General features: G+C 42.7%; 1 protein-coding gene across 3 annotated transcripts in view; it reads right to left on the bottom strand.

Moving 5' to 3' along the window:
- The window catches only part of PRDM5 (PR/SET domain 5), a 58,329-nt gene extending 48,259 nt beyond the window's left edge, over window positions 1–10,070 (bottom strand). For all 3 annotated transcript variants that reach the window (XM_058024877.1, XM_058024876.1, XM_058024875.1), the window contains exons 1-2: window positions 9,978–10,070; window positions 5,719–5,802 (exon numbers count right to left, since the gene is read on the bottom strand). In XM_058024877.1, the coding sequence (XP_057880860.1) occupies window positions 5,719–5,802; window positions 9,978–10,070 (177 nt within the window). The remainder of the gene's footprint in view (window positions 1–5,718; window positions 5,803–9,977) is intronic.
- Between the last annotated feature and the right edge of the window lie 863 nt (window positions 10,071–10,933).

The following is a 10,933-nucleotide window of genomic DNA, read 5'->3' on the forward strand; positions in this document are numbered from 1 at the left end:
TCCAACCCAAACTATTCTGGGATATTGTAATAATCACCCAGCTCTACAGAGGCTTGGTGCTTTAGCTACCAAAGCACAAGTTACAGGAGCCCACCATGTAGATCCTAGAAAGGCTTCCATCAGATTTTCAGTTGGAATGAGAAGCAATCCAGGTCCTATTATAAAAACTATACACTACACTATCTAACTTTTCATCAGTTTTTCTTTATTGGCTTGATCCTTAAATTATATAAATTATATTTGCTTCAGTGAATCACAGTCATCTCAGTTATGCTTCCAGAGTCTCTGCCAATCCACAGAGAGATGCCAAACACGAAGCAGAGCTTTAACACATAAGGAAACTATCGATAAAGGAATACAATAAATCCCTTAAAAACATTCTGTATTTTCCACTGCTTCTTTCACCTCATAAAGAAATAATGCTGCATTGAATATACAGATGTAAGCATGAGAAATCAAGAAAAAGTGCAAAATCACTGCACTTTGCGTGGACTAGACTGGTGACATGAACCAGTCCTTTCCTGGATGCATCAACAGAAGATTCCTAAATGAACTGATGGCAGAGGACCCCAAACCTAGCACTTAAAACTAGCATCTAAAATGGATACACACATCCACAGCATGTACCACAAACTGAGGTGCCCAAGAACTACCTTTTCTTGAGAATCAACACACAAGGTGTCACTGAACTAATTCAGCCAAATGCCTGCAATGTAACAGGAAACACAGGACATTCACTGTCACCACACAGCGTGAGGTTCCACCCCAAAGCCAATCAGGACAGTTTGAATGATGCCACATTAACAAGCACCAGAAGAATTCAGGAACAGAAGAGATCAGGAGAAGATGTGTCCCTGGTCAATGTATAAGCTCCCCATATGAAACCCTACACAGGCCTAAATAACATCTAAGCTGCTTTCTGGAAACAATTTCCTAAACGTTTCTAAATCAAAAAATCTATGTTCATCAAACAATCATGTAGAGGAAAGTACTGGTTTCTGCACTGCTTCTTTTTGGATTAGCTGAAAACATGACCTTTATTGCTGCAGCATAAAACAGCTAGATGCAATACTTCTGCATCCTGAGTTCAGACCATCACAGAGCTCACTGCAGAGGGGAAACTCACATTTTAACATTGCTGGAGACATTTAAAATAACTCCAGGAAAAGAAACCTGAGGCAGAAACTGCTGATTTGCTTGCTCAGTAAGAAGTCTAGGACAGAGACAGCCCGTGACATTTTCCTTCAGCCAAAACACACAGCAAGTTTTCCATGGTAATGAAGCTCCTTGGGGTGCCTGACATCACCTGACCCTGCCAGGGACAGAAGGGTAGAGGAGGCTCACTCCCAAACTCCTGCAAATTGTGGAGCTTTCAGGGGCAGGGCTGAACTTCCCTTTCCCTGGAATGACACCCAAATCTCCCTCTCTCCTGCGTGTGATCTTCTAGAGTAAGCTCAGACTGGAATGCAAACACCTCAGCCGAGCAGCGCGTGCTTTCCAGCATCTCAAACACATCCCATAACTGAAGATGGGAGGTTAACACTCAGCTACTTTCAGGCATAGATCCTTCTCATCACACAAACCAAGAGATCAGTAATGGCCCTGCTCCAAAAGTCACTAAAATTAATACAAAGCCATACATTTAACATGGCAAAAGATGACTAAAGCAAGTCTTAACAGAGCTGATTATGACCTTAGTAAATACTCTGGACACCTATCTATCCCATTAGAGAATAACTTACTAAAATTGAAAATCTGGGATGTAGACTTGCAGCTGAGATAGTGCACCAATTTCTGATTTGTGTAGAAGCCCAGATCATTTAAGAAATGAGAAAAACAAAAGCATTTCTGAAAATTAAAAAAGATTCAGCCAAAAACATTTAAAAGCCAACAGTTTTCAATATGAACAGTATTTGAGGAACAATCACTGGGAAGGTAGTCTACACACAGAAAAATTCAAGACTATATTGTTCAGAATTAGATTTATGGTTTTACATTCACCCTGACAGCAAACACAGAATTCACCTAATTAAGATTTATTTTATCATTAATCTGTGGACATAATTTTACTTAATCACTTGTGTGTAAGAGCCTTCCTAAGCCAGAAGCACATTTTATAGGCAAGATATCAAAGAAAGAAGGAAAAAAAAAAGTCACAAAACACAAGCTTAATGTGCTTGACTTCTTATACCTCAATCCTAAACACCACAGCTCTGATCTGAAGCTGGCTGCAGCCAATAGCAGATTTTCTGTTGCCTTCACCAGTTTTCAGGCAGGCTTATTTAACTGAAAACAACTGTCACAGCAAAAGTGATGCAAGTGAAGCAGTAGAAATGTAAGTTCATTTCATTTCCTTATATAAATAAACACAAACATTGGCTTCCATTGAAAGACTGTTTTCTGATCTCTTTGGTTTCAGTGTAACAATGAAGAAAACATGATCCTGGCAGATAGACAGAAACCCAACCTGAAATATGTAACATTCAGCATTACATGGTGTATTATGTTCCATCCAACCCTGACCAACATTTCTTCATGGAATGTCAGAGTATTTGAAGAAGGACCAAATCTTTCCAGCGCTCCCTGTTTCAACATTTGCCAAAGTCATCACCAGAAGTACATGCCTGCCACAATCCAGTAGGAGTGAAATGAATTCCCCTTTCTTGGTTAAGGATAATGAAGAAAAGGAACTGAACATGCACAAATGAACTGATATCTTCCCTTCACAAAGGCACATCTGAGCCTCCAGAGCAAAAACCTCTGTGAACTTCTAACCTGAAGATTATTTCCTGCTTGCCTTTAAGCACTTGCTTCTCCAGCAAACACAGTTCAAAGCTGCTATGCCAAGTTTACTAATACACACAAAGAAGTATTTAACCAAGGTGTAAGAACAAAACTCTCAATGCATCACCAGCAACAAGCTGTGTCCTTCACCAGCATGTTTAGAGAGCTGAGGGATAACACAGAGGTGTTTTCTTACCAAAAAGAAATAGAAAGCACAAAGCCATTTGGGCATTTTCTTGGCTTTTTATTAGCACTCTTAACTAAATGGTTACCACAGGCTTGTTTGAGGGGTGTTTTCCCCTTTCACACCACTCATAAGTACAACATTTCAGCCTGTAGCTCCTTACAAAGATAACAGCAAGATCAAGGATGCTTCCCACCCACTGGAATCTTCCACTTCCCAGGAATCTGTTGAATGAGCAAGTATAAACCTTTGATTTCTTCACAACTATGCACATTACAGACAGAGTAATGGCATTCTGCTATATTTAAACAGAAACTAACATCTTCAGTATTTTACTGAACAAAATCACTGGGCTCAATAAATGTTCTGGGTGCCACGTTTTCCCTGAGACCAGAAGAAAACAATGCATACAATTCCATCTCAACACGATGCCTTAGAGATGCCAACTCACAATGCTGGTCTCGGAGAAAAGGGAATGGCTGGATCAGAACAGACCACATCACAGAGCACTACTCTGCACAACTAGAAATGCATGTGGCAAACTTCCTCACAGCAAAATATTCCATAAAATTGAAGCCTGGATCCCAGGCATCACATGCCAAGGAGAGAAATGTTGCACTAATGCCCAATTTTTTCCCTTGACTTACAAAAAGCCTCCACTGCTTGAGACTTCTTTCTGAAGGTGTTCTCTCTGAAAACATTTTTTTTTGACGGCCATCAGACTGTGAAGTCAGGCTTTAGTGTGCCTCCCACCAATAGCCTTCAAAATAATTATTTTTAATATCTTTGGTACAGCTGACTACACACAAACTTGGCCAGTTTCTGTGCGTGCTTCCCACAGGCTCTGGAATAACCATCTACTTGAGCTGTCCAAGCCTTACTTTCTGCATTCCCTGGTCTCAATTTTCAACTTCAGACTACTCCCAGCATGATTTAAATTATATTATAAAGCTCACGTTCAGATCAACTTCAGTAAACATGAACAACTTGGTTTAAAACATTCAGGAAGTCATAAAATTTGGTATGCAGGAATCTTTTCAAGGCTCTCAAAACTAGGTTACAGTAAGATATTATGAAATGATTCTAAAACAGCTCATAAAAACCTCATTTTCTGATTTGCTGTCAACGGGGTCACATTAGTGCCACCGATAAATAAACGTATTTGCCTTTTCTTTCCTGTCGTGCAGCAACAGATAAATCTATTTAAGTATGAGCAATGAGAAATCTGGAAAATCATAAAGCTTTCCAACAAACCTAAAGGCCTTCTCACTGCTGTCATCCACCCGCTGTCTCTTCTGAAAACCTTGTCGTAGCACAAGCATTTGACTGATTTAAAACAACCTGCAGACACATTAGGCAGGGCCAAGTGAGCCAGGGCACACCCACATGTCCTGTGCTCAGCAAACACCTGCAATAAATGCACACTGCATTGCTCTGCTTCCAGCTGGGAACAAAGAGGATCAAACTGCTTCCTCTGAGCACACAACCCAAAAGGGAATGAATTGTCCACACCTCTTCTCTGGGAAAGGGCATCTGGAGCACACCCCTAGACTGAAATCGACAAAAGAAAGGGAGAAAACAGCTTCAGAAGCTGGAGTGAGCACTCACCTAGGAATATGTCACCACTCACAATATTAATACTGAGTTTGGGTTAAAAGAGATGGGCTTTGAGCATTCTCACATCTTTCTAGGGCATAGCTCTGCTAAGGCTGCATCAACACTCTGCTCTCTTCATAAGCTGCTCAGTGATGTTAATGCCAGAGATTTTTCAAATAAATCTGTATTTTGTGCTAAATGCACTGATAGTGCTTTATGCCAGATGTCAAACATAAGTTTTTCTATACCATGCAGTAAACAGTCCTTCCACCTCTAATCACAGAAAGGTAAAAAAAGTAAGAAATGAGTCTTCTCCTCAGTGCAAAAGAGGACTAAATGTGCATTCAATAGAAACTGCTTGGCTGAGGAAAAAAAAAGGAAAAAAAGAACAAAAAGAAAAAATAAATTCTGCTCAAAGAACTAGAGCAGTAAATAAAGATTACAAAGACAGAACAGAGGCACAAGAAAGAAGGCATTTTTAGCAAGTTGGAAATGTTGCTATTGCCAGTATTTTTCAGTCAGTGTAATCTCCTCAACTGAACTCAGGTTTTACTCCTGGCACACAGAGGTACAACAGGAGCTAGGATGGGTTATGTACCCACGGACAAGACCTAGTGCATAAACTGCTGTTCCACAGTGAAATGCCTGCCCACTGCACCAGGCTTCTATTTTGCTTCAGACCTCACACCTACTCATTGCATTAAAAACTGGTCAAATTTTAAAACTTTGCTCATGCAGTTTGATCCAAATCCCAACACAAGTGTCACACAAGGAAATGTTTCATATTACAGCAGAAAGAAGCCATAAGCTGGTACCTGCTGATTAGCATAAATCAGTATCTCTGTAACTTACAATCTGCTTCCCAATTCAAATTAATTTTTCTAATTATTTTCACATGTTTTAATGATTTTTCACAGTGTTATTATATTCGTATTTGGCTTGACTTGATGTTTTTTCACACTTCATTGATTAGAAACCATCATTTGTTTTTTCTTTAGCTTTAAGGAAGTCAATCCTCCTCCACCCAGGCAGCATAATTTAAAAGTACCAAATCTCACTACAGGATCTTTAAGCTATGACACAAAATAGAAAGGATTTGTTACAATGAAACCTAATTCTGAGAACACTGGGTGCAATGAAGTCACTTTACTCACTTCCCACATGAGCCTGCAGTCTGTGTTCTCATCCAGCTCCTGCGGCATTCGCTTCTCCCCTGCAAAGGGGCCAAACTTTTCACCCTGAGGGAAAATTATAAAAGAACAAGAATCAGTAGGAGGAAAAAAGAAAAAGCCAAGTCAATCACCAAACTGCAGCAGAGGAGTAATTTTTAGCCTCAAACAGGAGAGTTTTCCTTTATTGCCAAGAAGGTGCACATCCTTGATGGTTCAACTTGAAGCTCATTCCCATTCTTCACATACTTTGAAGAACCTCATAAAACCATATCTACCTTCTGCATGCTTATTTCTCCTTTGGGAAGCAGGATTTTTCTTTATTTTAAATAAGGCTGAAATCTACAAGTCAAATTTCTTATATTTCTTACAAAATTTTCAGGAAGCACCTTGCAACAGGCATCCAACTAAAACAAAGAACTTGGCACGCACCAAGTTTACATTAGATTTATTTGTGAGATTATTTGCAACGCTACTTTTTGAAGTGCCACAAATCAAAAGACTGAATAACTGAGGGCTTGATCATACAGAGAGATTTGTTTGAAATTGTAAGGGAGTATGCACGTGCTTATGAATTAATTTGAGCCTTCATAAACAAAATTAAAATGTCCTACCACCTGCTAGTCATAACACCCGCTGTGAAAGCATCCATTGATGTGTTCTTCCAAAAGTATTTGGCATCAGGGGTTTTTTCCTGCACACACGTCACAGGAGCAGCAGGGCAAAACAATTAAATAGGACTTTCTTCTCCCACAGGCCCAACCTCCCCCCACACACAGGGACAGGCCCTAAAACCTGCCATGCAGGATGCTGCGCTCCTCCAGGCAGCATTCACATCCAGAAATGCTTATCCTTTCAAGCATTAGAGATTTTAAGTGTAGACAGAAAAGCAACTTTGGTGTTTCTTTTAAAAGCAACAGTATTTTGGTTTAAAAAAAAGTATTGATCTTGTCCATTTATTCCTTCCTCCAGGCACATTGCATATTCCCAGCAACAGCCTGCTACATGCTTTCCTTCTTGCTTAGTTTTTACACATTGCCTACAGGTAAAGAAAAAAAGTGGAATGGAAAGCATCCAGGACTGTTCCTCTTGGAAACAGAAAATCAATTTTTTTTTAGAAAAACAAACAACTTGTATTTAAAATTAAACCTGAACTGGTAATAAACAAAGGAAAAAGAAACTGACATTGCAGAATGAGGCAACAGAACTGAGGGACAAATTTTTAAATGTGCACAAAGAACTTTTCACCACAAGGAACAGCAAAGCAAAAGGTAAAAGCACAAGAACAGCACAAGTCAGCAACTGGAGCCCAGAGCAAGAAAGGAGCCAGACAGGGGCAGTGGCAGTAAAAAGTGGCACTCTGGGGCTTCATAGCCTTACCTCTCATCGATTTCCACACCAGCCTTCATCATGCTGCTGATAAATAATGTCAGAGTTCTTGCCCTGCCAGTTTTTCAAATCTTGGGATTCAATACTCAGGCTGAAACTTCCTCCTTCTCTCACCTCATGGGCAAGGAAGGTGGAAATGGGCAAATACAGCTGTATGTGTACAGCACCCACAGGGCCAATGTCACCCATCGCTGAAGCACAGCAACAGCTCAGAACTGCAAACTCCACACACCATTCCCACCTCAGTGCTCCAAACCAAAAAATCTCCACTGCAATGTTCAAATCCTTCTGGAAGCTCAGAACAATGGCAAAAGCAACACATCCACCTCTGAACACAGAGTAAATATAACAAAAGCTGCAGGTGATGCAGATTTCTGAGCGCTTTTTATGGCATCTCAAATTTGGGGAGTAACCAAAACCTGATGTCTTGGTCCATGGGGATAAGTGCAATTATTTGTTTAGCTTTTCAGACCATTTTCTTCACATAGATATATATACACACACACACATACCCACAATATCTCTGGTTAATAGACATGTTGTTATATGCCAACACACATTAATCAAAAACACACTCAAGACTTCAACTTCCCCTCTGCTCAATAAAAGCGAGCACCCAACACAGTCTGAAGGTGGAGAAATGATTCAGTACAGAAAAGCACATTTTTCCAGCGCTGAAAAGGCTATTTTCAACAGTTGCTTTCAAAAAAGCAGCAGTGACTAATCTTCCAGTTGCAGCAAAACACTGAGAAATGCAATGGCTCTCTGATGATTACACTGAGAGCTTCATGGTGTGGGTGCTCTGCAGCCTGGGGCCAGCTCATGGAAAACAGAAGGTACTCAGCAATCACAGCTTTGTTAAGGCAACAAAACAAAGTTTGCACCTTTTATGATTACAAACAAAATCTTGAAAGCCCCCCACGCCTGAAGGTGCACAAGCAGATGGAAGGCAGCAGCAGTTCAGAATATATTATTACCAAAACTTTGCTAATAGCAGAATTTTCAGAGGCCTCCACAACACTTGGAGAGTTGGTACTGCAATTACTGCAGTTGGTACTGCAATATATTTCTGATTATAAGATCATCCATTTTTTTTTTTTTACTTTCAGTTCAGACAACTGTAATTGTGTGGCAGCAACAGAGACAAAACAGTGCAATATTTAATACTTAGCAACTTAGGTTTTACTTCACAATAAAGTGTCACATTCAACACCTCCTCCCAATCCCAAAACTCCATGGAATTCATTTTAACACCTATAAGCTGCTGTTAATCACAGACACAAAGTGTGGTAGTTCTGCCTCATTACTAGACAGGGGAACAAGTTGAGAGCAATTCAGGTGTAAATTTTCTTTCCATGGAAAAGAGCAACATGGAGTCTGGCTCCATGTACTGGTGTCCAGTGTACCACCTGCGCTATTTACACATCCACCCTTCTCCCAACAAAGAACACGGGACTTAGGTCCCAACAAATTTTAGGAGTATGTTTTAATAAATCACAGAGCAACTCAAGACTTGGTTCCTCTGCCTGTTCTTCAGAGCAGGGCTTTGCACAGCACAGAGGACTCAGTGCCAAAGGACAGGTCTGTGACAGACACCGTCACCAGACACTCCTAACACAAACAGATCCTACTGCAGCTGCCTCTGCCTTCTGCAGTCCACATGAAGTACACACCGCATTAGCAACACTTTTTCTAGGTGGTTGCACGGCTCTGACCCCACACACTTTGCCTGTATGAAGTTCCTAAGTAAGGTGGAATAATTTAGGCAGGAAAACGCTTTATTTGTCCCAGCAAGCAGCTCTAATGGTTCAGTTGTCAATAGTGTAAAGGACAGAAGCTCTGACCCCCAGCCCTGAATTGCGGATACTAATTCCCATGAGTTTCATTCTATTTCATTCTATTTCAGAGTCCAGAAATTAACAAATGCTAATAGTGTACAACCTTCCTTGCTGTGTGAACCCAAAAAGTTTTGAAATGAAACTTCAGAACCTCAGTAGAAAAGTTTTAAAGAATTAAACCAAACGAAATAAAATTGTTCCCTCACGGTCCCCTTAACACTCAGGGACACCTTAAAAATGTGAGACTTCCACCCCATCGAGTCCAAGTACTGTAGATGAAACCAGTAAAAAATTAGGAAAAAAATCAGAGCCGAAACGAGGACAAAGATGGAAGTCGAAACATACAAAACACAGAAAAGTGTATACTAATGAAGGGTTCATAGTTTTGCTATGCCTTTATGTGTCCTAACAAGCCGCCTGGACAGTCTCAGCTGGAATTTCACACGATCAAGATACTTTCAATTATGAAGTGTGAAGAGGCATCACCTGGTTGGAGTACGAGACTGGGTTCAGCTGAATGACATGGTTCAGGGGCCCGGCTTTATTACGCCGAAAAAAGGAATTAAAGCACGGTCCGGCCGAGCGAGCCCGGAGAGCCGTGAGGGAGGTGACGGGAGCCCGAGAACCCCGGGCGGCCGCCCTGCCCTCGGAGCCGGACCCTCACGGAGGCGGTCCCGCCCAGGAGAGCTCTGCCCTCAAAACTGTGCCAGGAGCACAAACCAAGATTTTTTTTAAAAAAATTAAATAAATAAATAAATCACAAAATGGGGGACATAAAATTCCTCAGAGCAAACCCTCCGCCGGCCCCCGCGCCCCGGGAGGCTCCGTGTACCAGGAAGGGGGAGCGGGCGGGCGGCGCCTCCCGTGAGCGAAGGGAGCCCGGGCGGGCACAGCGCAGCTCAGGCGAACTTGGAGCGGGACAGAGGGGCGGGAGAGCCGCCCAACTCCCCGGTGATACGTGGCAGCCGCTCCCCGCCGGGCCGGGCCAGGCCAGGCCGTTCCCCCGCCATCACCCACCTTCTTCACTCTGCGGGCCGTGTAGAGCCCCATCCCGTCCTGCACCCGGGACGACTTCAGGGCGAACCTATCCGGCACGTACATGCCCAGCATTTTTGCACCGAACACGGGCCCGGCCGCCTGCTACCGGGGAGAAGGAAGAGGCTTTTACGGGGTGACTTCCATCCCACCGGGAGCGGCGAGCGGGAGTCCAGGGGAGGGGGGCAGGAAGAGGGGCTGGATGCGGGGGCTCCCCCGGCTCCGGAGGGGAGGGGCCAGCGCGCGCCGCGGGGCGGGGCGGGGCGGCCGCAGGGGGCGCGCGCGCCCGGCGGGGCAGCGGCGGCGCCGTGAGGGGATGGCGGGGCCGTGAGGGGACGGCGGGGTCCCGTGAGGGTTTGTCCCACCTCTTTTTTCCTGTTCCACCAGTGCGCGAAGGCAGCTTCGTCCCTAAACCAAGTAATCCTTCCCTTTCGGCGGCTGGTTTTGAGGGAGCGCGGATCTAAAGGCAGAAATCGGGCATCCTCGCGAACGCGCAAACGTGACGCTTTTTGTCTAAAAAAAAAATAAACATTCTGTATATTTCTGTATATTCTTACGACATACCCAGCAAAGGCATGTTTTTCTGACTAAAACTACGCACAGTGTAGTCGAACAGGGAGGAAAAGTTCGACTTCCACGGGTTGCTAGAATCACACCAGTACTCTTTCGCAAAACTGCAATATACATTATAAGTACACGTTATATATATGCACAATATATATAAATTATAAATACACATTATATATATGTACAATATACATTGACCTTCTAGAAGGCTGAATAGCTTTCTTGGGGATTTTTGGGATTTTCAGTCACGCCATACTCATTGTTGCTCTCTAAACTGAAGTGGTGGTGTAGCTAGAATAGGGATTTGTAGCTAGAAAAGGAATATGTAATCATATCTGATTAAGGAATTAAAAATAAGTACGAAGGCATGT

This window comes from Melospiza georgiana, chromosome 5, assembly GCF_028018845.1.
Source record: "Melospiza georgiana isolate bMelGeo1 chromosome 5, bMelGeo1.pri, whole genome shotgun sequence".
Taxonomy (NCBI): domain Eukaryota; kingdom Metazoa; phylum Chordata; class Aves; order Passeriformes; family Passerellidae; genus Melospiza; species Melospiza georgiana.